At 43.0% G+C, this 27,957-nt stretch overlaps 1 protein-coding gene across 1 annotated transcript; it reads right to left on the bottom strand.

Annotated features, from left to right (window-relative positions):
- Positions 1 to 1,152: 1,152 nt before the first annotated feature.
- Positions 1,153 to 27,682, bottom strand: STOX1 (storkhead box 1). The gene is given in 4 exon segments (XM_090058321.1): positions 1,153 to 2,336; positions 2,339 to 2,370; positions 6,436 to 6,588; positions 27,595 to 27,682. Coding segments are annotated over 3 exon segments (1,005 nt in total). The 5' UTR covers positions 6,569 to 6,588; positions 27,595 to 27,682; the 3' UTR covers positions 1,153 to 1,496.
- Between the last annotated feature and the right edge of the window lie 275 nt (positions 27,683 to 27,957).

Here is a 27,957-nt window from a genome sequence, read left to right as displayed (position 1 = left end):
ACCAACGTAATTTCCTTCTATCATCAGGTAACTCGCCATCTGGATAGGGGATATGAGGTTGATGTCATATATTTGGACTTCAAAAAGGCCTTTGACATAGTTTCCCATGATGTCCTCATAGTAAAATTGGGAAAATGTGGCTCAAATACTTTATATTCCGGTGGCTAGGTAACTGGCTCCAAGGTAGGATGCAGAGAGTATTAATAGATGGAACTGAGTCATCATGGCGGAAGGTGAACAGTGGCATCTGTCAGGGCTCAGTACTTGGACCAGTGCTTTTCAACATGTTCATGAACAATTTGGATTCAGGTATTAAAAGCGAACTGGCAAAGTTCGTGGACAACAGCAACTTATGGGGGAGCATGGTCATGCTCAAGGACAGGCTGGCAACACAGGCTGACTTGGACAGGCTTGTGAAGTGGGTGGATCTTAACCTGATGATGTTTAATATGGAGAAATGTAAAGTGTTCCATCTGGGGAGAAATAATCCGTAGCACACTTACAGGTTCGGCAGTGCTACGCTTGCCAGCACCTCCACTGAAAGAGATCTGGGTGTCATGATAGACCACAGAATGAACGTGAGTCACCAATGTGATGCCATATCTGGCAGAGCATATCAAATACTGACATGCATCTATCAATGCATCTTAAGCTAGACTAAGGATGTCATCCTCCCACTCCATTTGGCCTTGGTGAGACTGCAGCTGGAGTAGTGTCCTGTTCTGGGCGCCATACTTCAGGAAGGATGTGGAAAAGCTCAAGAGAGTCCAAAGGAGGGCCACATGCATGGTTACAGGTCTGGAGAGCAGGTCATATAAGGAGAGGCTGAAAGACATGGGACTGTTCAGTCTGGAGAAGAGGCTGGTGGCAGCCTATAAGTATATATCACCAAGACACCCCAAGCGAAGACAAAAAACTATGGGCACAAACTGATTGAGGATTGCTTCAGATTGGACATCAGGAAAAACTTTACAAGTTGAGTGCCAAGGGTGTGGAACAGAGTCCCCCCAGAAGTGGTACAGTTGCCCAAAAAGCATCTTGACACCCACCTTGCTGGGGCCATCTGACCCCAGCAGTCTTTTCTGCCCAAGTGCAGGGGGCTGGACCCGATGATCTTGTGAGGTTGTGTTTGTTACAGCTGTTTGGCTTTGGGTCTGGTTACTATTTAATACCGGAGGACCAGGTGAGGCTGTAGGGGTGTGAGGAGGCCTCACAGGAGCTCCCCAGTAATCTGGGGGTCCTGGGTGCCCAGTAGTGGCACAGTGAGCAGTGCCAGAGGGGCACAGCTGTTTGTGCTGGAGTAGTGCAGTGTGCAGGGTTTTGGACCCCAGCCCATGAGGGTGGTATTTTGCCCAGTGGGGCAAGAGACCCAGGAAAGGGTCAAGGGGCCCCAGGGGGTGGGGCCAGGGGCCCTGGGGGGGGGGGGGCCAGGGGTGCGTGGGGTGGGGCCTAGGCCCCCCGGGGGGGCTGCAGGAGGGTGTGCGAGGGGGGCAAGCTCACTGATTTGAGAGACTCTGGGTTTGGCCACTTTGATTTCCTTTCCTCCAGTTAATTCTATTGTGATGCTTTGCTGTTTTATTTTGCTTCATGTGAGCATATACTTTTGAAATGTGCTTTCGTCTGACTAGCAACTTTTCAGTTGAGGTACCTATACTAATGTTTTGTTTTTGTTTGTTTTTCAGCTCCTCAAATTTTTGCATTAATACTGTGTGCTTAATTAAATTATCAACTGTCAGCAGAGGATTAACATGCTTGATGATCTCATGTTCAATATCACGTGGAATATTGTCTAAGCTATCTTCATCCCTAACTGGCCATTCTTTAGGCGGAAACTGGACTGAAAAAGTAGAGTACTCCTGTAGGTTTCTGTTTTTTAGATGTAAGGCCTTGGTCTTTTTAGGCATAGCACATTTCACTTTTCCTTTCACTGAAGTTAAGGACTTGATTGTGTCACAATAATGAATATTAGCTGATGTAGAGATGGATTGACTCCGAAGTGAAAGTTTCATTTTGGAGCCTTTTTGACCTCTTCCCTTAAGTTCATGGTTCATTAGTTGCTGATCTCTTTGTTCACTGAATGTAGTCTGATCAGGGAAACAATGACAGGATCTGCAGCGGGTCATGGTAGGAACATTTTCTTTTGTTAGGTCAGTACAGTTGTCTATGCTTACAAGATATGTGACAGGTGGCAGAGAAGAGCAGTTATCCTCTGACAAGGCCTTTTTCTTATGCCTCATGACTTTATCAGTGACAAAGTAGGTGTGGGGTGTTACTATGAAGTATCCCTCTCCAGTGTGATAGATTTTCCTTTCCTTAATTGACATTCCCAGAGTATTTTATATAGAATTTCTTGCAAGGGAATGGTTATGCCTACAATAGTAAAAAAGGAAATATTTATATTCTGTATCAGAAATGTTACATATGCATGTATGAATAGATGCAAAACAATCATTTACAATCATATAGCAGAAGTCAATTTACAAAAATAGTAAAAATATCTATCAGCTGCTTATCAGCAACATTTTCCCTTAGCATTGCATTCAGACAACATTTCCTAAAACAGCAATAGCTGCTTAGAAGCAACATTGCACTAGGGCACCAATCTACTATATAACAAATCTGGAAGTGACTGAGGCATGCAAATACTGTATGGATTACACTAAATGCTTTAAAACAGCTTCTAAGACCCCTCTAACACTAGACTTTTTAGTAGCACAAACTGAGTTTTAACATTCAAACATCTACCATCATGTAAAGAGCCGTCATATCTTTGAAGACACCACGTCATTCTCTTTAGCTTCATAAACCAAAACCACCACAACTCGGTATACTCCGTTACCCGAAAAATTAACCCATAATAAAACCCTGCAACCATATACGTAACACAGGGATCGCAGCTATAAGCAAAACTGGAAAGATGAAGAATTCTTAAGAGAAGCCAGTATATCTCCTGCTCCAAATACAGAATTATCCAAAATTTCTTTTCATTGGTTAGGTTCTTTGCTCCCCCAATTATACAGCTGATCCAATAAAAAAAAAAGCTACCCCCATAAAAGCTTTGCTTCTTGTATAGTTTCTGGACTATTTCACTAGTTAGTCTTGAAAGCTGGTTCTGTGGGCAGTCCAGTAGAGGGCAGCAATCACATTCTGTAAAATAGGGGAAAATGATGAAGATGCACTAACCCTATACTTTGGAAATCATCAATGAGTGACACAAAGGCTAGACAAGAATTCATCTTCAGCAACATAATGGGGGAATAATACAAAGGGAGAAAGAAAAGGGTCTACCACACTTCCTTCAGTTGCCAGTGTAAAATGTTAATCCATTAAAGATGAAACAAACAAAAACAAAAAAGCACCAAGCCATCTGCAAGCTGAATAAAAAATATCTGTCTTTGTTAAATATCAAACAAAACCAACTAAACACTATAGCAACATGCTGAAAATTGGGAAGTTTTAGCATGTTAGGAACAGGAATGGATGGCCCTATGGTCCTGGAAGACAGGTATTATTAAGGGATTCTGGCTCCAACTTGCAGATGGCTTGGTGTTTTGTTTTTGTTTGTTCCATTTGGGTGCCGCACTTCAAGAGGGATGTAGACAACATGGAGAGGGTCTAGAGGAGGGCCATTCACATGATCGGGGGCAGCAGGGCAGGCCCTATGAGGGGAGTCTCAGGGACCTGAACCTGTTCAGCCTCCACAAGAGAAGGCTGAGGGGGGATCTAGTGGCCTGTTACAAACTAGTCAGGGGGATCAGCAGGCATTGGGGGAGTCCCTGTTCCCCCGAGCACTGCCAGGAGTGACCAGGAATAACGGTCACAAGCTGGTAGAGGGTAGGTTTAGGCTAGATATCAGGAGGCCCTACTTCACGGTCAGGGCGGCTAGGATCTGGAACCAACTTCCAAGAGAAGTGGTGCAGGCTCCTACCCTGGGGGTGTTTAAGAGGAGGTTAGATGAACATCTTGCTGGGGTCGTTTGACCCCAGTACTCTTTCCTGCCATGGCAGGGGGTCAGACTAGATGATCTACTCAGGTCCCTTCCGACCCTAGAAACTATGAAACTATCTTTAATGAATTAACATTTTACACAGGCAACTGAGGATGTTCCAATTATATTTGGACATGATTTAAGTTTTTATAACACATGTAAATAATCACACAAGAAAGACCTCCTTTGCTCATGGCATGAGCCAACCAATACCCATTGGCAGGTGCCGTTCACTTTGGGCAGGCTATTCTACAGTGGTTCATAACAGCAATATTTACATCTTCCTCTGAAACACCTGATACTGGTTTGTCAAAGCAGGAAAACCCTGGTTACAATTGCCACACAGATTTAGCTTGCTGCAATCCATTTCTATCAAAACTTCTTAAATCATGAGCTAGTGACTCTGATATGCTAATGAAAACTAGACAGATTGCCAGCTTTCACAAATCTTCATATCTCTGCAGTCCCACTTCATGAGAAAAAGTTCCAGTTAGCACCATTTTACTACCAGCATTTAGAACAGTAGTTCTTAACTAGGGTGCTGAGGCACCCTGGGGTGCCATAAGAACTTGCCAGAGGTGCTGCAATGTCATCGTCGTCATCATCATCACGGGGTGAAACTGCTCTGCGCTCCTCTTTTCAGGAGGTGCCTGGGAGCCAAACTGAGAAGCTGATGTAGGAACAAGCTGCACTTGTCTGAGTTACATTATGTGGGCAGGCATGCTGCCTTCGCTGTGGCTCTTTCCAGTTCAGCTCTGACATGCCTCCTGAAAACAGAAGCACACAGGACAGCAGCATTTATCTCCAGTCAGAGGTATTTAGCTCCCAACAGCTCCTGAAAAGAGGCACATGGGACAGTTCCATCTGCCCTGTATGCCTCTGTTTCTGGGAGATACTGAGGAGGGATTGTGCAGCAAGAGCGTGTACTCCTGCCACAGCCGCTTCCTGCCCTGACTCTGGGGATAGCATGTGAAATAGTTCCATCCAGGGTAGCGATGGGCTGAATATAATTATCTATTCAATTAATAACATTCTAATTAATGTAATCATAACATTTATAATATTCATAATATATTTATACTGTTTTTATATAAAGTGCCCCTGAATTTTGAAAAGTTTTGGGAGGGTGCCTTGTATCTATCGAGGTGGATAGCCACTGATTTAGAGTGCCATTTCCATCTGAGCTAAAGTTCTACTGGAGTTCTCATGATACATTTTAAGATTATGCCAGATTCCTAGTTGTACTCTAGCACAACTTGTGGCATCAACCTTTCATTTTTTTTATTACCAGAAACAAGATGAAGATCTGCTTAACAGACTGTTTCTGTGTTCTGGCATAGCAGGGGGTAGAGGAGCAGTCAGGATCAAAAGCAAAAACAAAGCAACTTTCTACTCTGGAATCCTAGAATAGAACGTTAGAGATCTTTCTCTTAATGAAATGTTCATACCTGTGGGTTTTCAGGGGAAATTGGTATACCCCCATCAGAAGTGCAACATTGAAGTGCAAAGAGCAAAATGATTTAGAATGAGTAGTTTTGGAATCTCCTTTTAAGGAAGAAGATTTTGGCCATTAAACCTGGATTTCAACCCATTCTTATCTGTGACTGAAGACCATGAATGCAGATTCTTCACCATACCATGCCCATAATAGGTCAAATATCATGTTTTGGTCTTTCACCGGGGATGACTGTAAGCATTTCACTCTGTAATTAGGACCCCAACATATTTATACACTTCTATATTTTGGCTTCTCTGAATATTTCATTCAGTTTCTAACTGTTCTCTTTCACCATAGCGGAGGAGTTTTATATATTCTGGGCAATTTGCTAAAAGAAATATGTATTTTCTCTATTCTGCCTACCCCCACCATAGTGTTTTACACTATAAGTTTGCAAGTTGATTGATTTGTGAGACTTTGTAGGGGAGATTCTAAACAGGCAGTGTTTCTCAACCCATGTATGCATACCCCTGGGAATACACAAGACACAGGCAAGGGGTATGTGGTGCCGTGTTTTGAGTTTGGCCCATCGTCCCGTCCTCCCCCCGCAACCGCCTGGTGGGTTGGAGGCATCTTTGCCTGTTCAGGCTGGAAGTTCCAGCCACCGCCCCTCCTGCCGCATCCAGTTCACCGGGGCTTTCACTCCCCGGCGTCAGTGTACCAGGGGACAGGGAGTGGGGCCCCGCACAGGCTTCTTTGCCCTGGACCATGGTCCACAAGGAAAAAGTGGGACTCAGCTTGCGGCAGCAAAACCATAAGTGCCACAGTGGGACTTCTGGTTACACTTTTGCCATGTCAATCAGCAGGTGGTATGTAAGGTACCAAAGGTTGAGAACTACTGTTCCATATCACCAGCTTTGGGGGCGTTGTTCTGAATGTGCACATGCACTGTCATCAAGCCAAGAATTAAAGTATTAGCTTCTATAAAGAAACATTGGCAGTAGGTTACCTGGATAACTTTTCATCAGTTGATCCATTAAGGTTTCCTGTGTAACAGCAATATGAGCTTCATTCATATCAGATATGACACAGCAAAGAATTTCTGCCAAAGGAACAAACTGGAATTGGGAAATGGGATTCATGTGAACTGGAGATACATCCCCTAAAATGTAAAAAGGGAAAGTAGAGATAAGTTGGTTGCTTCGGGTGTTGACTTGTTTTTTATTGTATGTACTGTAGGCACTTAAACATGAACTTATGACAACAGTTCCTTCCCTGTTAGCACAACACTGCATGCTCTACACAGAAGCAAAGCTATCGGTAATTGGTCCATGTGTAACTTCTGGTTTGACTGTGCCCTTGGTGGCCAGGCACAGCTGCACCACCCACACTTCTCAGCCCATTCCTCTTCCCACACCTTTTCAGTGGATCATTGTGCTCCAAGCCAGTTGTTTACCGTTTCATTTTTATTTCCCTCTGTATTTTTAGAATAGGATATTATTACTTAGTTTCCTGACCGGGAGACAGAGGGCCAGGAGACAGGAACTCAGAGACTAGAATTCTGCAATGTATTTATTAAAGCAATTTGAACAGGAAAAATAAGACATACCGGAATACTTTTTTTCTATGTAAATTGTACAATTCATAAGCAGCAAGTGTTTACCAATTCGGACAACAACTTGCAAGTCATTAAACTTGGGAAGCAGTGTGACCTAATCAGTCATGGGAATTAACTAGTTAAAAGTTAGCCATTTCTTTAACTTTTTAACTATAGTTTAAAAAAAAGTTGAAGTTAATTTTTTTTTTAAGTGTAAGTTAAAAAGTTAAACATTGAAATCCAACTTTCCCACAGTTTTGAGATACAGCCACTCTCTAGGACTTGAATGAAATGATATTTCTTTATTGAAACTCTCAAACTTCTTGTTTGAGAGACAGAGAGTAGTGCACCTTCCTGAGATGTGGTCTCTTAAGAACTACAAGTCCCAGAGTTCCTTAGTTCATGCTGGCATTTTCTGTGCATTTGCAGAAGTCAACAGGGCAGCCAGTTGGCGGCAGGAGAAAGAATAAGCACAAGCAAGCAGAGACACTTATCCCAGTAGGAGTGGGAGCAAGTAGTGAGGGTGAAGTAGATGATGACTTTTTAAATTTTAATGAATATCAGAACCAGCAGTCCAGGGCCCAAGTAGTTGAGCATTACTTCTCATCTGTGAGAAACTTATCTGAGATGTCACCTACTATGAAAAAACTATTAATCTGTTATAACACAAGCATCCCTTCATCTGCCCATGTAAAGCGATTGTTCAGGAGTGAGGGCTTAGTTTTGCAAGACAGAAAAGGAAAATTGTTGGATGTAAAATTTTGAAATGCAGCTTTTGTTGAAGTTCAATAAGCATGTTTAAATGGTTTCTGCTGTGCAACTGAACATTCTTTTTCTCATTTAAACTCACTTTCTCACTTCAGTCTAATTTTGATTTTTAGACACCTTCATTATTTCCAATTCAGATGTATTTCATACCCTTTTGAGCAATAAAAATTGCAAACAGCTTTTATTTCTCACCTGGCTATGAATATTTCCTTTCTGTTATTCTGTATACCTATATGATGCATTGACCTTTACAAAGCACTTCACATGAAGAGGGTGAGAAGGATCTAACACACAGGTATTGGTAAATTGTTATTCTGAAAACTGCATGACAAATATAACATAGTTTTCAGGGAAGGCAGGGTGAGTTCTGAGTAAATGAGTGTACTTCTGTGGGCTTATGGAAAAGAAACCCACTCATTGCATTTGAAAATTAAAAATGATGCTAAGAGGCAATTCACTGTGTTTCATGCATTTCTCACAAATCAGCTTAACTTTTAACTAGTTACTCTCTTTTTAACTGAGCCTTTAACTAGTTGAAAGTGGAAATATTTAACTTAACTCAAGTTCATTTTAAATGCTAACTTTCAACTAGTTACATTTTCATAAACGTTTCCCATGACTGGACCTAATAGACAAGAACACCTGAGGAAGACTCAGGACACTTGAGCTCTCTTCACAGCTCTGCTATTTCTGGGCAAGTCATTTCTTTACCTGCAAAGGGCTTCAAAGTTTATTAACAGAACATGCAACAGGAATTGTATTATCATTATACAACTTCACTCTCATTATTACTAGTGTAGATTTAAATATTCACAACTCAGGTCTTGTTAAGTATTATTAATTTTTCAGGCCAATTGGCAGCAGATGAAGAATGTAACTTTGGAATTCCTGATTTGTGTATTCAGACCCTAGCTACCATGCTCTTAGAGTAGAAAGAATACATACATACAGATGCATACACTCTTTCAACAGACATGACAAAACATTTATACCAAATGAGATTTCTTAGCCCTTTACAAGATTGTCCAACATTATCCAAACAATGTTTGTTATAGTGATGACTTTGCCTGAAAATCTTCCACAGTTCCCCAATTCTGTTAAGAAGTCTGACTGTCACATCTTTCAGGAAAATGGCATAAAAAGTCACAAGAGAGCTGTCACTTACACAACTAAGTCCTACTAAGAACTTACATGAAGGTTTAAACTTCACCTTGCAATCATGAACACATATTATGTGTTTTGGTTCACCCAGTGGCATTACTTGGGTACAGACTGTTAAGCACCTGAACAAACATTTACAGGATTGCAGCCTTGATGAGAAAGGCAAGTCTTGAACTGAAATACTAAGCTAAAAATTAAGAAACGGGACCGTATTGGCTAAGTCCATAGCCTCAACTCCCCCATCTGTAAGTTGTGGTCCACAAAATTCCCTTCCAGTCCCCTCTATCCTCCAGGGATAAGGCCAAAGACCTTAAATGTTTTTCTGATTTTGTTGTGATGAATGCTATAGAAATGCTCATATATTAACATATTGCCTACATATTGATCCCCATATGCTTTCCCCGTTCAATAAGCAGCTGTGGTGTTGGTTTGTAATTAGGTTATGAACCACACATTATTTCTCAATTAAAAAGTTTCCAGTTAGACAAATTATTCATTCCTGTTGTCTCCTGGTGTTTTGTTAGTTATTGTTTAGTTCTATACACTGCACAAATTCCCTGAGCATCATAATCTGCCCTGACCTGCCCTGATAAAGCAACAGCAGAGCCTCCTCAGGTGCCTTTTGAGGCACAGAGCTGATTCTAGCATAGTAAATTTGCTTCTAGAGAGAAGGAAATACAACTTTTACATGCAAAGTTTTGCTTAGATTGGGTTAAGCAATAATTCAGGTTCAACTTAATTGCAACTAGACAGACATTTGGGTGACCACGTAAATCTGACCTTTATCATATTGTTGCAAAAGATTACGGTCCGTTTCTTGGAGGCCACCAAAATCATAGACACACACTCATTAGCAGCACAAAAGGTGTATTTGCAAATAGGGTCAGAGCAGAGTCAAAGACTCAGATTACTCCGAACCCCTGAGGAATTTTTGCAGGCTGTATTTATCCTTCTTCCTCCTGGGCACGTGTGCAGAAACAGGAACTCTTACAGCTCATTTCCATTTCATACAAGCATACATGTGGTTACATCACTACATCCATCGCATGTACATTATAATTAACTACTTAAGTATGCAGGGCGGAGAAGTAAATATGCATCAGCTAATTGCGCATGCTCAGAAAGTTCTTTAGGTCACCAAGAGTTTAAACCCCGCCCCCCTTTCAAGGACACAGTCAGTTGAATTCCAGCTTCTGTAATCTGCATGAGAAAAGCTAGGGGGAGGCTGGGGGAGAGTGTGATGTAGTATAAGAAGAACTGTGCCAAGGCTGGCCAAGAAAAAAGTCCTTGGCAGTGTTTTTTCTTATCAGGTACGAGATGCAAACTGTGCATTTCTAACAACACTCCATTTCTAACAATATTGTGGGCAAAACACCCCAACCAAAGAAAATATTTCTCCTAAGTATACAGAATAATCTGTTGCATTTTAAAGAACTTAAATTGCCTTCAACATTTGCTTTACAACTAGCCACAGTTATGTTCAGTATAAACTATTTAGAAAGGTTCCTGAGTACTATTTCCTCAATGATGTTGCTAAGAAACTAGCTGCAGATTTATAGATCATTGCAAGCTTCCTTTATGTGGGAGAGAAGAATAAGACTTCAGTATACACCTTTGTGAATAGCTGGCCATTTCAGTTTTTCACTGTAGGTAAGCCATTGGGCTTCAGAATTTTTCTTGCCACTTACTTTTGTGGGAGTGTTCTGGGTTGCGTTTGCCAATTTTACAATAGCTCTTCTATGAAAGACAGAGCTCATGCAAGGAAAAAAAAAAGAGGGAGGGGGCAATAAAGCAAGGCATCAAATGTGGCAGTTACCCATTACTTTTACTCATTTTGACCAGGACTATAGTCAAAATCAGTTTAAACTCGCTGAGACTGGTTTTCTTCAAGCGCATATTCTATAACAGTTGTGAATGTGTAGGGTGATTTACTTGTTCTTCCTGCACTCACCTGCCACGACTTGGATTTAATAAGAAAAGGAAGGATATCGGTAAGTTGTTAAAGCCCGTGATCAATGAATACCACCCAGGTGTTACACATTCAAATTTTCATAGATTTCATAGACATTAGGGCTGGAAGGAACCTCAGAAGATCGAGTCCAGCCCCCGCCCAAAGGGCAGGAAGTCAGCTGGGGTCATAGGATCCCAGCAAGATAAGCATCCAATTTGCTCTTGAAGGTGTTCAGAGTAGGTGCTTGAACCACCTCCAATGGCAGGCTGTTCCAGACCTTGGGGGCTCGGACAGTAAAGAAATTCTTCCTTATGTCCAGCCTGAAACCGTCTTGCAGTAGTTTATGACTGTTTGACCTCATCATCCCTTGGGGCGCTCTGGTGAACAAACGTTCCCCCAGATCCTGGTGGTCACCCCTGATAAACTTATAGGTGGCCATCAGATCACCCCTGAGCCTGCGCTTTTCCAGGCTAAAGAGCCCCATGGCTCTCAGCCTGTCGTCGTAATTAAAGATTTATTTTCTCTAAGGTAAAAGGTTTGGTAACAGTAGCGTTGCCAAATACTCCACTGGTGAAGGCAGTTGATTTACCATAGAAAGAAAATCCTCAAGCTGAAACTTTAAACAAAGTTTTTATTAAAACTAATCAAGACCACTAATTTCCTTATTAGAGTTATGCTATCCCCACGTCTTTCAGTCTCTGCCCGTGGTTTGTGTTGGGAGCGGCTCCCTGCGGCTCCCGTCTGATTCTTCTATTTGTTAAACAGTCATTGTCCCTGTGGGGTCGGAGCTTATCTGGGCACTATTTCCCAAAGCTTTCCTTGTTCTGGCTCTTCTGTTGAGCCTGTTCCTGTCACCTTTGTATCCCTCCAGACTCCCACAATGGTGCTCGTTGTCCTCTCACCCTTCATCAGGAATTTGACCTGTTGGATCTTCAGGTAGTTTGCTGTTCCTGAGGTCCTTTCCAGCCACAGGCAAGACTTCACATTTGCCCCTCTCTCTCTCTCTCTCTAGGGTCTCAGTTAGCCTCTGGTGCCTGAAGGCACCTCGTAAATGTCCCGCTGCTGGTTTTATCCCCAGTTTTCACAGGCTAATCCTTCATCTGCTCTTCAGGTGTGTAATCATCTCCACCAGAGCAGGTGCACTCGGAGGTCATTCCTCCCTATGTTAGCTCAAGTAACAGGGCTCCTGTTAGAGTCCCTGTTACAACAGTAATCATAAGAGTACTGTCTAACAAAATGAAAGTTAGGCATGAAGAACTCTGCAACAACCAAGCAGCAGCAAAAGTTCACAACTTTTTTTATATGATATAGTTGTGCCTCATTTCATGAATGTTCTAGGAATGGACATATCTAACTCTGCAAAGTTGATTGTTAGTCAAGAGGTTCAGAGATATTTTCAAAAGCACCTTGTAGCAAAAGTTCAGTCTTAACAACTGCAAGGGTCTGTTATGTCCCAACTGTCAAGAAAAGCCAGGTAGAACAGACAAACTGATAGATCTTGAATCTTTTCTGAAAAAAAGTTTTTCATGAAAATTTAATATTCCAGGGGTGTTAAATTTACTTGGTCCCTGAGCCAAATCTGGACTGCAGGGCTCCTCTCAGGCCAGATTCAACTTGGGCCATAGGGGTAGCCACTGTGGCCCTCACAGAAGCAGGTTAAATCACTGGTGAGGGATCCAGGGGCAAGGGGTAGGAGACACCAGTGGGTTTGGGGGAAGCATCCAAGGGTGGCAACAGCAGCAAGGCCAAGCTTGTCACCAGTGGCCATGGCCAGCAGGGCCAAGGGCCCCAAATTCCGTGCCAACTTCTGGTGGCCTGCTAGTGGCCCAGAGGACCAGATGCAACCTGCAGGCTAGATTTTTGAAACCCCCTGACTTGGTACAGCTGTATATTATTGATCATTTTGACTAAGAGGCAATGCCTCAGGTTCAACAACTACAACCAATAGGAGTTGCTCTTGGCCAGTTTCTGAACAAGCATGCCACAACTGCACATATAAACATGAGTGGCTACTTCTAATACGTGACAAAGTTCTGAAAACATGCAAGGTTTATCAAGTCTACATCAGATGACTGTGTGACTCCAACTCAATGTCTAGCCTAGCTGCTTTATGCACAATACATGTAGGTGAAGTACAGACAGCAATACAAGGATGCTCCCAGGCAGCAGCCGGGACGAAGTGGAAGTGGCAACTTCTGGTTGCCACCACATTCACAATTGCAAATGCATGACTGCCAACATCAACCATTTCTTTTCAACCACCTCCCCACTGCCAAGTCAGCACCCAGAGCAGTTGTCTATATATATTAGTTTATGCTATTCTTAAAGCAGAATTGATTTTTTTTCATCATGGCTAATATGCATAGACAACTTTATCTCCTTTTGACATGTTTTGATTTTAAAAAGTTCCTACCCAGACATAAAGGATATACATTTCAAAAATATCCTGTATACGGTTTGAATTTGTAATGACACACTTTTTTTTTTTTTTTAAGTAGGCCAACCTCCGACATGATATTTTCTTAAAAGCCAGTAGCCAACACTCAGTTAAACTAGGACAGCAGTTTAAACCTACAGTTAAACAGTGATCAAACTGTCCAACCCTGGAGTTAGCTTTTAATAATGTACCTCACTGCCTTAACACACCTACCCTGTGAAAGGATACATCCCCAAAAATCATGCTTTAAAACTGTGCAGCAAACAAGCCATTTCAGACTGATATTTTTAAAGGAAAACATGAATAAAAATTGCAAACTACTTAAAACCAATCATGAGAAATCTGGCATATGTATAAAACGTAGTTCACAATTCAATATGAAAAACAATGCATATTATTTAAATATACATTATGCAGCTGTCCTAGCTTCAAAATAACACACACTAAAAATTTTTCATGAAAACATATTTGAAACGAGCATGGAAAACAAAAATCACATGCAACAATACAAAAATGTTGAAATATTTTCCACTAAGAACTGTTAGATTTATTTCCTGTACAGGAAACCCTTGCCATTTGTGGGGGATACATTCTAGGGATCCCCGTGAATACATTCATAAATGGTGGCAGAAGCACGGCAGTGGGAGCCCAGCAACGGCAAGCACAGAGCTCCCAGGCACCATTGGCTCTGGGTGGGGCATGGTGAGAGCGTGCGGGGAGTGAGCACAGGTTCAAATATTCACACTGAGAATGGCAAGGGTTCCCTGTACACAAATAGCTACTGAGAATGCATTTTAAATGCGGAATCCCCATTTTACATAAATATAAAGGATGGAATTTGTTGTATGTGTGTTAAAAGTTGTTTCTTCATTGTTTTGCACAACTTGAAGTCCATGGCAGTCCTGTCATTCAGCTCAAGAGAATCACACTTAATCCCTTTCTCATCAAGAGTTTATACCAGATTTGCTCTTTTAGAAGATTAGAAAGGGTTACCTTCTACAGAATTCTATATTAAACACCTAATCATGCTGATTGCTTAAATATATGGAGCAACTTTTACAAAAGCCTATTTACAGACTGTGAACTAGGCATTTTGCCAGTGCTCCTGTACTATTGATTTTCAAATGGTTTAAACAGGCTACCCAAATGCAGTTAATTACCTGGATACATGAAACCTGAGAATACCCTTCTGAAGCATTCATTGAATCACAGTGTGGGAAAGTCATCTGTAATACAAGGATTAGATAACAAACTCAAGAAACGGAAGAGCCTCCAGGTACTCCTTACTGCTACAAAAGGATTTTCTTTTCCATCCCACCTTTGTAACTTGAGACCTCCTGGCTTTTCTTGTTATTTAGCAGGAACAGCATTTTTAACTTTTTAATGAAAGTACATATTAATGGCCAAATTTATGTCTTGGTATAAACCCCCAACCCTGTGCTCCCTCCACAGCTGGCATCGGCCATTCCCAGGACTACTGAAGCAAGGGCTGGGATGAGTGGGAACAAGAGGAGTCCCAGGAGCTGTGGGGCACATCGCAGCTTGTCCTCACTCACCCCAACCACTCTTGCAGTGGCCCCAGCAGTGGCTGACGTCAGCTGCCATGCCCTGAACCCCTGAGGCTCCACTTGTCCCTACTCATCCTAGCCCCTGGGCCGCACCATGCCATGATGCAGGCAGTTGGCGGTGGCTGCTCCCAGGACCACTGCAGCAGGGGCTGGAGTAAGTGGGAACAAGCAGAGCCCTGGGGGGCACAGCACAGTTTGCCCCCACTCACCCCAACCCCTGCTGCAGCAGCCATGGGACCAGTTGACGCCAGCTGCCTGCAGCTTCTGAACAGTGCTGCACCCTGAACATCCTGGGGCTCCACTTGTTGCCACTCGCCCCCACCCCTGCTGCAGCAGCCCCGGGAGCAGCCAATACCACCTGTCTGCACCATGGCACAGCATGGTGCAGCCCAGGGGCTGGGGGGGAGTGGCACACAGCTGAACATGAAGGGGGCGGGGGACCAGACCCCAGCACCAGCACCTCCTGACCTGCCCAGGGTCCCGCACCCCTGGGCAGTGACCCCAGCCCAGTGGGCCCGTGTGGAGTGGCCAGGTGCAACACCCACCACAGGCAGCAGAGCCAGGCTCTCCTGCCTGCCCTCCCAGCAATTCCCAGTGCAGAGGGCAAAGCTAAAGCTGGAGCCATCAGGGTGCAGCTGGGACCTGCCCACCCCAGGAGTGGCTCCCATGGTTCCTCCCGCCCCACCCAGGGTCAGAGCTGGGAGCCCCTCATCCCCAGGCAGCAGCTCCACACCCTTCCCCAGCCCCCACATGGCCACCACCCTCTCTCTGTGTGTGCCCGCTGTCACCCCCAACCTACCCAGTAAGTCCAGATGGAAATCTGTGCCTCAGGCAACTGGCACTTTTAGCTTACTGGCACGCCCCAGCCATTCCCCACTTATGCCAGTTAACAGGGATTTTACTGTACCCGGTAAAATTAAGTGAACTGAAAAACATGTGTAAATCAGTAAAAAACGAATAACTTCAAAACAAAAATAAGGGAATTTATCAGTGAAAATTGGTAAAAACTGAAACCATGGAACACTACTTATTGACCACACACCTGGTAATTAGTTTAACTTGGCATGCAAGCAAGACACACCTGCCAAGTTTCTCAGCAGTCAAGGAGGACCACTATACCCTGGCCAGTCTCCCATCACTAGCTGTGCAGAATCCCAGTCGCTTCAGAGGAAGGCAAAACACAAACAAAAGGCTCAGGATCACCTCTACTCTGTTATATAGTCCCTTCCATGAACATAAAAGTTCTATCTTGAAACAACAGTGTTTGCCCCCACTACCTTGTTTAAAAGGTCATTGCAAAACTATTTTCTTTTGATGGCTGGAAACCATGTTCAAATTTCTGGGCAAAGTTTATGAGAGACCAATTTATATCCATTGTACCAGTACTGGTTTTTGGGGTTGTTTTGTTTTGTTTTTGGTTTTTTATCTGAAGCAGTTATTCTCCCTTCCTTGAACAACCATTTTATATTTTTTATAGAAATCTTTTATATTTGAATATGAATACTTATTAATATGAAAGCTTTTATAGATAAAGATTTCCCTGAGAGGGGTCACTCAAGATCTACATGTCAATAGGTGCATCTACACATGTCCTTTAATGCGCAGTAGACTATTTTACTATGCATTAAAACATTACATAAAAGCCATGACATTATGCTAATGTGCAGTACAATAGTCTACTGTGCATTGTCACTAAAAAAGTCTGCAAATGCACTCCTGCACAGTAGTGCAGCCTAATGCACATTAATTTAGCATAAAGTTAGTACCTCCAATTTACCTCACATTGGAGGTACTAACTTTAATGCACATTAGAAAAGGTACATTCATGCACATCTGGATGCATCCAGTTAGTTACTTTTGGTTAAATCTACCTGATTATTACAGTAAACTAAAACAAAGCTTTCCACAGGTTTCACACATCTAAATTAGAGCCATACTCTGTTTGCCATGCTTTGTTTACTAGTGTTTCCATGCAAGGGGCCCAGCTTAGGCTTTGCATGAGAAGGTACAGCTTCATATGCAAAGTTTGTTTCTTTCCATAAGCTAAACATCTGCAAATTCACAACACAACATTTTTCATGGATAAGAATATTAGGAAACTTTTAAAGGGGAATAAAAGCACAAAACAATATTGATAAAGAATGAGTCTAGAAAGTTAGCCAAATTAAACAATAATAAAAACAATTAAAAAACAAATAAATAAATAATTACCAATACCTGAAATGTGATGTGGGTTTAAAAGAAAGTGGTTTTTAGTATAAAACTTCCATGGATTTCAAAGGCAGACTGGAGATCATGTGAAGTGTGTTTAATGTTAAATGTATTTATTCAATAAGCATGAGAAGTATTCTCTGACGAATAAGAAACAGCATGTGCCACACCTTTTGTTTTTTCTACTTTAGAATAGAAAAACTGAAGTGAACTCATGGTTGAAGTAGCATCTTAGCAATGCTGGCTGAGTTTCTGTGCACATGCACTTCTTGTCAATCTAAGCTAAAACAAGGTTCTGAATTAAAGCAAACATATTTCAACATCTTCTGTTTATTTGAAAACCAAATGCTTCCAAATCTGTTCATAACTATTCAATAAGCAGTGACTTACTACTAAAAATATAGCAAGCAGTATATTTTTTCAACAGTTGCCAGCAGTTCCCAAAAGTACAGCTCCAAGTGCAGATGTTAAACATTTGAGTAATCTGGCCAGAAAAGTACACCCCTTCTAGAACACACCACCAGTTCCCATAAAATTCTTACTCTAATGATTGTGTACATGTGATCAATAGCAAAGACATCCTGTTTAGTTTGATTACAAGTACAGGTACTTGTATATGAATAGCAGAAACATAGCAAAATCCTAAAAGAGCATTAACATGATCCAAAGTCCACTAAAACCTTTGGAATGCTTTCCAGGGAGTTTTGGATTGGGCCCTAAAAAAATTTATGATTTACATACCAAATCATTTAATACAGCATGATCATAGTAAGAAAAGCGGAAGGGAACTGAGTTATATTTAAACACATATTTCTAGCCTTCAGGTAGATCAGTGTGTTGAACATTTCCTTAAGGCTACATACAGCAAGAAGTAACTCATTTAAATGCTTGAAAAATAGTATAGAACTGCTTTTAAATGCTTAAGTCTTGAGTAAAGCATATGGACAGGTTAGGGCATTTTAAAAGGAAAAACACAAAGCATTTTTGCCTCAATGTTCACCTGCTAAGATGACAGGTGCTCAGGGTTCCGTGTTCCACCTACAACACCTGCCTCATCATTCGTAAGCAAAACAGCATCAAAGTTTCTGACCATGCTATGCTTTTATAGCTAGCAACTTCATTAACAGCTGCAGAGAAAAACATAGCCTTAAATAAAGGCACTTGAAGGCAATTATTTTTCACATATTTTAGCCTATGGTATTTACTCTTAAGATGTTTAAGGTAACCAGCCATGTCAATAGCCAAGAAGAAAACCTTCATAATTTTTTAACCACTTTGAGGGACTTTGGAGGCTTAATCGTTCAAAAGAAATACAATTCAGAAGCTTAACTGCACACAAACTAATCTGTATTACAAGTAACTCCCCATTCAAGCTTGTGATGAAACAGAAGGATACAGCTGACCAAACTACTGAGGGAGAATAGCGGCATGCATGAGAGAACAAGCTATCACATATTCACTGACACCTCTAGCCAACTTTCTCCAGATAATATCATATAATATATTACAGGAATATGTTCCATATTTGCCCTGTACTGGAACTATACTTCTGCACTGGCATTCTCCATCCCTACTGTTCTACCTTCATCCTGTTCTCAGCCCCATCTTCATTAAGAAATTTGCATCTCTCCAAGGGCTCTTCCACACCAAAGTAGCCATAAAAAAACTGAAGGATTACTCTGATTCAGTGACTGTAGGATGTATGGAGGGGAAAGGTGACTGGGGGTGTGTGGGTGCATGTGTGTGGTGGGGTGTGTGCATGAAGTAGGGCTCCCCCCAGGAGGTGGGCCAGTGTGTGTATGGGTACAGTATTTGTGGGTTGTGTAATTCATAGATTTCATAGACATTAGGACTGGAAGGGACCTTGAAAGATTGAGTCCAGCCCCCCGCCCCAAGGGCAGGAAGTCAGCTGGGGTTATAGGATCCCAGTAAGATAAGCATCCAATTTGCTCTTGCAGGTGTTCAGTGTAGGTGCTTGAACCACCTCCGATGGCAGGCTGTTCCAGACCTTGAGGGCTCAGACAGTAAAGAAATTCTTCTTTATGTCCCGCCTAAAACTGTCTTGCAGTAGTTTATAACCGTTCGACCTCATCATCCCTTGGGGCACTCTGGTGAACAAACGCTCCCCCAGATCCTGGTGGTCACCCCTAATAAACTTATAGGTGGCTATCAGATCACCCCTAGCCTGCGCTTCTCCAGGCTAAAGAGCCCCATGGCTCTCAGCCTGTCGTCATAAGGTCTGTTTTCCTGACCTCTGATCACGTGTGTGGCTCTTCTCTGGACTCTCAAGTTTCTCCACATCCTTTTTGAATCATTGTGCCCAGAACTGGATGCAGTACTCCAGCTGCGGCCTCACCAAGGCCAAGTACAAGGGGAGAATGACAGCCCCATTGTGCCCTGTGCCCGCTCCGCACTGGCTGGCCATGCTTGAGAAGCATCTATGGATGCAAGCCAGCGTTTTTGGTTGCTTTACTAGCCACAGCATCGCATTGCAGGCTCATGTTCATCTTGCGGTCAATGATGACCCCCAAGCCTCTTTCTTCCATAGTGCTAGCCAGTGTAGCACTGCCGAGCCTATAACAGTGCTGCAGGTTTCTCCTCCCAAGGTGGAGAACCTTGCATTTTTCGATGTTAAACACCATCAGGTTCTCATCCACCCATTTGCTGAGCCTGTTCAAGTCAGCCTGGATCACCTGCCTGTCTTCTGGTGTGTGGATGCTTTGCCCCGAAGTTTGGGGTCATCGGCGAACTTGGAGTCAGAAGCGGACTGGCCAATGTCCACATCATTAATGAAGATGTTGAACAATATGGGTCCAAGGACAGAGCCTTGGGGGACCCCACTGGTCACAGGGCACCACGATGAGTGATTGCCATCAATTACCACCCTCTGGGTCCGACCACAGAGCCAGTTCTCCAGCCAGCAGATCATGACAGACTCAAAGCCATAACTGGCCAGTTTCGCCAAGAGGTGATCATGGGATACCAGATGGGAGGCTTTTTTGAAGTCAAGATATATGACATCAATCTCTTCTCCTTTGTCCAGGTGATAGGTCACCTGGTCATAGAAGGAAACGAGATTGGTCAAGCAAAACCTACCCGCAAAAAACCTGTACTGGCTGTCCCTCAGGATGTTGGCATCTGCCAGTCCATTAAGGATGGTCTCTTTAATAAACTTTTCTAAGACCTTCCCCGGGATAGAAAATCAGGCTGATGGGCCTATAGCTAGTACAGATCCACTTTCCTCCCTTTCTTGAAGATAGGCACCACATTGGCCTTCTTCCAGTCTTCAGGCACTACACCAGAGCACCAAGAGTTCTCGAAGATCCGTGCCAGAGGCTGGGTTATGATGCTTGCCAGCTCCTTGAGTACCCTGGGGTGTAGACTGTCAGGGCCGGCTGACTTGAAGGTATCCAGCCTCTCAAGGTGTTCCTTCACAAGGTCAGCATTAATGGAGAGCAGGGGATCTCCCTCACCGAGATGCCCTGTTCCGTGGTTGGCATGGGCATCCCACGGGACTGATGAGAGACCGATGCAAAGTACCCATTTAATAGGTTGGCTTTTTCCCAGGCATCAGTTGTCCCATCTGGTTCAGCAGGGGTCCAATGTTGCCCTTGCTTTTCCTCCGGTTCCCCACATATCTGAGAAAGGACTTTTTATTGTCCTTGATGCTCAAAGCTAGTTGGAGTTCAGTTGCAGCCTTGGCTTTCCTGGTTTGCTCCCTGCAGGACCAGACCAGCGCAGAGTATTCCTTCTTGGAGGTGAATCCCATCCTCCGTAGGCCTTTCCTTTTAGCCTCAGGAGGTCTGCTAGACCCCTGGAGAGTGGGGGGGCTGTGATGTCCTCTTGCTGCCTTTCCTCCAAGATGGAATAGCATTAGCTCGTGCATTGAGGATTAGTCCCTTGAGGAGCAACCACTCTTCCTGAACTCCTCTACCCCTGGGGTTGTGGTCCCTTTGGGCCTCACTGACACTTGTGGGGGGGAAGGTGTGGCTGTGAGGCTTGAATGGGAGGGTATGTGGGGTGTGTATAAGAGCCCCCCTGCATGCTTCCCAAAATAGTCAGCACTCACCTCTGGCCTGCAAGAGTCCAGAGCCTGCACACCCTGTAGCACCTCCCTGCCACCACCAACAGCATGCAGCCCCATTGTGCCCTGTGCCTGCTCTGCACAGGCTGGCCATGATGTGTCCTGCTGCCCCTAGGCCATCTCTTTTGGGCTGCTACTGCTGCCTCAGTACATGCAGCCCCAATCCCACACCGGCTCTGGGCTCGCTTGTCCAGGTTAAGCAGCAGCATCGCTGGGCTAAAACCATTGCTTGGCTCTTGGGCAATGCGGCCCTCCTTACTACTGGCAGGCAGTTTTTGGTGCAGCCACCCAGAGCTCATGCCAGGCTGCCCTACAGCTGCTCTGCACTGTCACCACTGCCATGCAGGGCAGCCTAGCCCAGAGGCAGCGGAGATGCAGGGCAGCCCATTACAGGTTCCAGGCAGCTGAAGCAGGAAGCATCAGCAAGGTGGGGGCTGCTTTTCCTGCTGCGCTGAGCAGCAGTTTGTTCAGCGCTGCCACTACAGGTGCATGGAGCATAGCAAGAGCTGGGCAGGAGCACAGGGCCCGTGCCAGTGAGGCTCAGAGTGGGGTGGCAGGAGCACAGGGCATAGGACAGTAGGGGTCCTATGGAGCCAGGCTGGGCTGTGACAGCAGGCAGAAGGGAAAGCTGGCCCGAGTGCCACGCTCTGACTGCCCTGCCCTAGGCCCTGCACACTGGCACAGACTCCATGCTCCTGCCCAGCTGCCACTGTGGTCTGCGGACCCACTTGCTGCCCCTTCCCCCCAGCCTGCCTGCAGCCATTTCCCAGCTTTCCTGCCGGAGGCTTCTGCCACTCCTTTCCACCCCTACCAGTCGCCAGGACCCACAGCAGCCAGCCTAGCCTGATCCTGACTGGCACGATTGAAAGCTTCTTGATAAAGTATAAGCTGAATAAAGAGGGCAAAAGTTGTGAACTCAACTGGGATTTCTGGCCCATGACAAATCTTTTCTACATGTGTGTACATCTCTGTGAAGTCTTGTCAGCTTTTAAACTAAATCAAGTGCAATTCAGTGCCAGATGATCCAAATAAATTAAAGTAAAACCTCCACTCCAGTCAGTCTAACTCATCTGTATGCACTTTGCTAAGTGATATCCTAGACTGCCATAAGAAAATGAAGCTTCTTCCAATGCCTTCAGTTACATACATAAGCACAAAAATGGTTGCAAGATGCACACTAACACAATTAAACACTACTGCATCAAACATTGGTCTTGTTACATGCAATGTAAAATAAAATATTTTTATTAAAGTGACCTGAGAGACTGAAATACAGTAGTAGGGAGAGAACGTTAATACAGCTGTTTTCTAGTAGCAGGAGAGGTTCATTTCCATAGGTTAGAACAACTAATCTCCTATTTTCTGAAAGCCTGTAAAATGGCATAAAAGTAAATTAGTACCACCTATTGACATTTAAGAGGCCAGTCAAGACTAACATGTGTTCCATTTCAATGTTAGGTCCTTCCCCTCCCCCTTTTTTTTTTAGAAGGAGGTCAAATTAAAATTTTGAAAGAGGTTCAAATCCTCTGGCAAGCAGAATTTTTCACTTTGATGCTTCTTAAAAATAACCAATTTAACTAAAAAAAAAAAAAAAAAAAAAAAAAAAAAAAAAAAAAAAATCAGCAGCTAAGGCTAACTGTGAAACCATTCTTAAATCTTTCGCATATTATCAAGCTCAAATTCTAGAGAGTAACAGCTATTAATAACTTTAACACATTTATAAATGTACAGATCTGAATTACAAAGATAAGATCCAACCCTTTCAACTTTTGTTTATTAGCAGTCACATTAAATTTAAATATCCGATTAAAATACTTGTGAGGATTGCAGCTACTTTCTAAAAAAAGTACTTTGTAAAAAAAGCACTTAAAATCTCTCTGACACTAAAGAGTAAACAATACAAAATAAGTATGATAGAGAAGCAATTTCCCAACTTTTGTTGTTGCTTTTGGCTTGCAAAGAACAGTTTTCAGCTGAACTTATACTATTAAAGTAGTGGCCTATTTTACAGTGTGATAACCATCTTCTCTCTCTTTAAAAACAAAATCACAGAAGAACTGTTCTGTCCCTATTATCCTTCGTCTCAAACAAATGCAAGATAATTTTGCTTTGCACACATTTTAGTCTTCAAAACCACAAGTTGTTCCAAATTGCAATTCAGAACCAGTAAACTATGATCATGGGGAAAAAAACTGAGACACAGGAGGCAGGGCTCCATTAGGTTCTGCTAAAAATCAGGGATGGATTCAATATGTTAAAGACTTGTAATTTTATTAACTCTTCCTTTTTTTAACCCAGCCCTCATTAATCCAAGCGATTCATATGGGGTAAATCCATTACTGGGTATTAAATATAGTAGTTCAGTGCAAGTTCCAAGTTCAGGTTTTCCAGGCCATTAAATGCCAGAAACTTTAAAGGCAAGGGTCCAGCAACCTATGGCCCACAGGCTGGATCTGGCCCAGAGAACCATTATGTCCGCCTGATATACATGTTCAGCAGCATTTGGCAGTAGGGGGCTTGCTGCAGGTGCTCCCCCTTGGGCCAGCACACACAAGTGGCAACAGCAGCCACTGCAGCCAGAAAAGGTTTCCTACCCTTGTTGTAACGCAGGAGTAGCCAACCAGTGGCACAAGTGGCACGGACAGCCTGTGTTGCATGGTATATGGCAAGCCAAGAAGAGGACAAGCAGCACAAGGAGTAGAAAAACAGAGCAGCACATTGGGTAGGGAGCACAGGGCAGGAAGCAGTTTGAGCAGGCAAAGAGGACCGAAGTGGCACTCAGGGAGGATACAAAGCTAGTTCGTTGCCTACCACTGCTGTGAGGGAAGAGAAGCAGAGGACAGATCAGTCTGTACCAGCTCTATACAAATATGGTTCCTCTTAGTGTTCACCCACCGCCACTATGAGATGCAAGAAACTGACCTAGATAGAGCTGCTGTTTGACCCAATATGGAATTTCTTACATTCATGTGTAACCCCCAACAAGCAAAGATGACCCCAAGTGAAGACATTAAAGCAGGGGCAGGCAATTATTTTGAGCAGAGGGCCACTTACCCAGTTTTGCAGGCTGTTGAGGGCCACATGGGTAGCCCCGCCCCTTGACAGGTGCCCCGCACCCTGGTCACCATCTTGGGACCAACATCCCAATGTCCCAGGGCCAGCACTGGTGGGCCCAGACTGGGGTACAGGCTGCAGGAGTCTGCAAAGCTGGGCTGTGCTGCACCAGTAGGGAATGGCGAGCTGGCCCGGCTCCATAGAGCCCCTGATAGCTGGGACCCCGCTCTCCTGCCACCCTGCTCTGGGCCCCACTGGCAGTGGCCCCAGGACACCAGTGCGGACCCTGTGCTCCCACTGGCTCCCTGCCTGCTCACTCCCAGTGGCCCCCAGCCCTGCAGTACAGGTGGGGGGCAGCGCACACCCCCAACATCCTGCTCACCAGCAGGGAAGAAGCTTGTGCTGAGCGTGGGGGAAAAAAACAAACAAACAAACAAACAAAAAAACGGCTCCTCACCTGCCCCATGGACAGTGCCCCACATTGCGGTCACTGGCCATGGGGTGGGCAAGGGGCCACTTTTCCCTGTGCTCAGCACCAGCTTGTAACCCACCCCACTGCCAGTGGGGCTGGATTACAAGCTGGTGCCAAGTGTGGGGGCGGGGGAAAAGCAGGTCCCTCCCCCATCCCATGCCTGGTGCCCCACACTGCAGGTGCTTGCAGCCTGCATGGGGCTGTTCAGAGCAGGCACAGGCAGCCCCACACAGGGTGCAAGCTCCTTCCTTGCCCTGGGTCCCCTCCTACTTACCTGAGCTTCCCGTGTTGCCAGGGCAGCCACATGCTCCCATCCCAGAAACCCTGAAAGGGGCTTCTGGCTTGGGAGGGGGAAGGGAAGGGGGAAAACAGGACCAGGTGGGCCCTACTGTTGGAGCCCGCTGGGCTTCCCTTGGGTCCTACTGCCCTTTGTTTCTGTCATTTTTGACAGGAACCAAGGGCAGAGAAATATTAAAAAAAAAAAAAATTAAATATATAAAGGGGCTGGATAGAACAGGCTCGTAAGCCGGATCCTGCCCTTGGGCCGTATTTTGCCCACCCCTGCATTAAAGCCTCACTGAGAATTCTATCCAAATTACATTATAACCTTAAACAGTTTCTGTAGTCCTCCCTCTTCAAAAAATGTAATTACAGTTAAATTAAAAAGATATGGTTAACAAAGAACTAGAGACAGATAGTTGTGCTAGTCAGAAGTCAGGCAGAAGGCAAGGTTGCACTGTATACACTAAATTAGCCATGAAGTATGCTTGAATTACACCAATTTAAAAAAGAAAGGGGACATTTATACAAGGCTATGCAAAACACCACTCATCTGACAAAAAAGATATTTGAATTTCCCCTCTGCAAAAAATAGAACTACAGTATTCACATCTGAAATGCATCCCTTCACATTACTCATTCAAGTCAGTAGCCTCCCTCCAAGACAATGACACAGATGCATAGTAAGACTAAACTATGTGGAAATGAGGTGCTCCAATTTGAAAACAGTGTGAAGATAATTAAGTAGAATTTAATTATGTACACAAGTCTATAATACATATATTACTTAAAAACAAAACAAAAAAAAAAAAATCAGCATCTTGTCATCCATGTTGTCTTATTTACATTCCAGAAAATGAAACAATATATTGAGTACAAAGCTCTCATTATGATTAGAAGTTAATGTTGCTGAAGTCTGCATTCAGAGATCCATAGTTCAGTGCGCAAGATCTCAAAAGGCTGCAAACAAAAACAGTACATTGCTTGCTTGTAGGTATTTTCTTTTTGAATGATAAAAAACAACAACCAAGAGAAAAAAGAAAGATCTGAGAAATTTAAGAAAGGAAACATTTGCCAATGCTAAACATTTTCAAAAGAAAAAGCTGACAGTTTAAATTAAATTAATTTTTCCATATTCAAAATTTTAATTAAATCTTTTACTTCCTAATTCAAGATGCATTAAATTGAATGCATCTAATTACAGAGAGCCTACATGTCCATCACAAGTATTTGTCAGCAACCATTACTACTTGGTTCTTAGGTAATACCATCTCTCTTGCATTTACTGGTACTAAACTGCTAGCATTTTACACCTTGTTTTTCTGGTTTATTAACACCATCTTTAATGTAATTTAAAAAAAAAAAACTTTCCAAGTATGGAAAATGTTTTACTTTTCCTCAATTGTAACATGTTCTTACATCCTTCTGCTCCCAACTGCACTTTATTAAAATAGTCTGCACCTGCAAAAATGTATTAAGCTAAAAGGAAAAACTTTTATAATACAACATCAGCACTGCTTTCTTATTAAGGGTCTGATTTTCAGATGTACAGAGTAATCTCTTAAATTTTCCCAAGCAGGAAGCAACTATGACCACCTGAAACCCAAGATACTGCTCCTGCCTTTGTTTCAAGGTAACTTCACAGATCTTCACAGGAGGCAAGAGGCTCCATAGTGACTGTCCAGAGGAGTTTTTTACCTATTGACTCCTGTGTGAAATCCTATGAAATATGAACTTTCATTTGTACTCAGGAGAACTTTTACAATCTTTTCTCTGATGCCTGATGAAGGATGTTTGTGCCTGAAAGCTTGCAATTAAAGAATTTCTTTTGCAAAAATCTTGTTGGTCTAATAAGAGAAATTATCTCTACTATGAGTCCTGATTGCCTTTTCCTCTAGACCAATATGGCTACAACTAGGATACCTGAATAATATTTTATCTTACCAACTTCAAGTAGGATGGCTCTGTGAATTTACAAATGAAGAATTAGTTCTCTTTTTACCGCCTTTATAAAAAAAAAAAAAAAACACACACACACACACACACCGGAAAAATCAAACACAGGCTTCCATGGCCAGTATACTATACTTAGAAAGAATACAAGAATGCAAATACCAAGAATACCAAGAGAAGATTTACAGAATTAGTTTGCAATTAGAATTCTGTGGCTGTAACAGAATACACAACTTGACAATATAAGATCAAGGTGACATCTTAAAAACAAGAACATTTGCTACTGGAAATAGCTCTAAAACTGATAAATTTGGGTACAGCTATTTTTTTTTTTTTAGTTTTGACATACATACACACACAAATAAATAAATAAATAAATAAATAAATAAATTTTAGGTTATCATGTCCCTGAAATGCATTCAGAGAGAGAAAAAAAAAAGTAACTTATCTGGAATTTAACTGAGGCACGACTGCATTCCATTATTATTTTCAGAAGCCATCAGCACTCCAAAACAGAATCACTCCATTTTGATTTTTAAACCTGTATCTTTGTTTACTAGAAAGGATCAAATTCTAGAACAGAGACTAAATAAGTTCAAGGAAAGGAAATCCAAAGGAAAGGAACTTACGTACACAAATCTCTTGCCCAGTAGCTGTCCTCATTAAGTCTGTGTGGTCCTGCATGTAATACTTCAGAGCAATTAGGCAACTCACTCTTGTATCATGACCTTTGTAGACAGATAACAGAGGTGTATCAAACACTAATTTCCTGCTCACACAGCACTGAGCTCACCTATAGTTTTGTAAATTGTATGTTTTAACTTGTCATTAATAATATTGATACTAATGACTGCATATATTATTAATGATGCGGTGAAAAAGAATCTTTCCCCAACTGCTTATGCATGGAAAAAGAATACTCATCACTTGAATTAAACATTTCTAAATCATTGTTAAAGCAAAAAGTCATTAAGCTTAAAAATGAAAATATCAAAA

Source organism: Crocodylus siamensis, chromosome 7 (assembly GCF_052110815.1).
Source record: "Crocodylus siamensis isolate JL-2025a chromosome 7, ASM5211081v1, whole genome shotgun sequence".
Taxonomy (NCBI): Eukaryota; Metazoa; Chordata; order Crocodylia; family Crocodylidae; genus Crocodylus; species Crocodylus siamensis.
The sequence above is the reverse complement of the archived record's forward strand: the minus strand, read 5'-3'. Positions and strand labels throughout refer to the sequence as shown.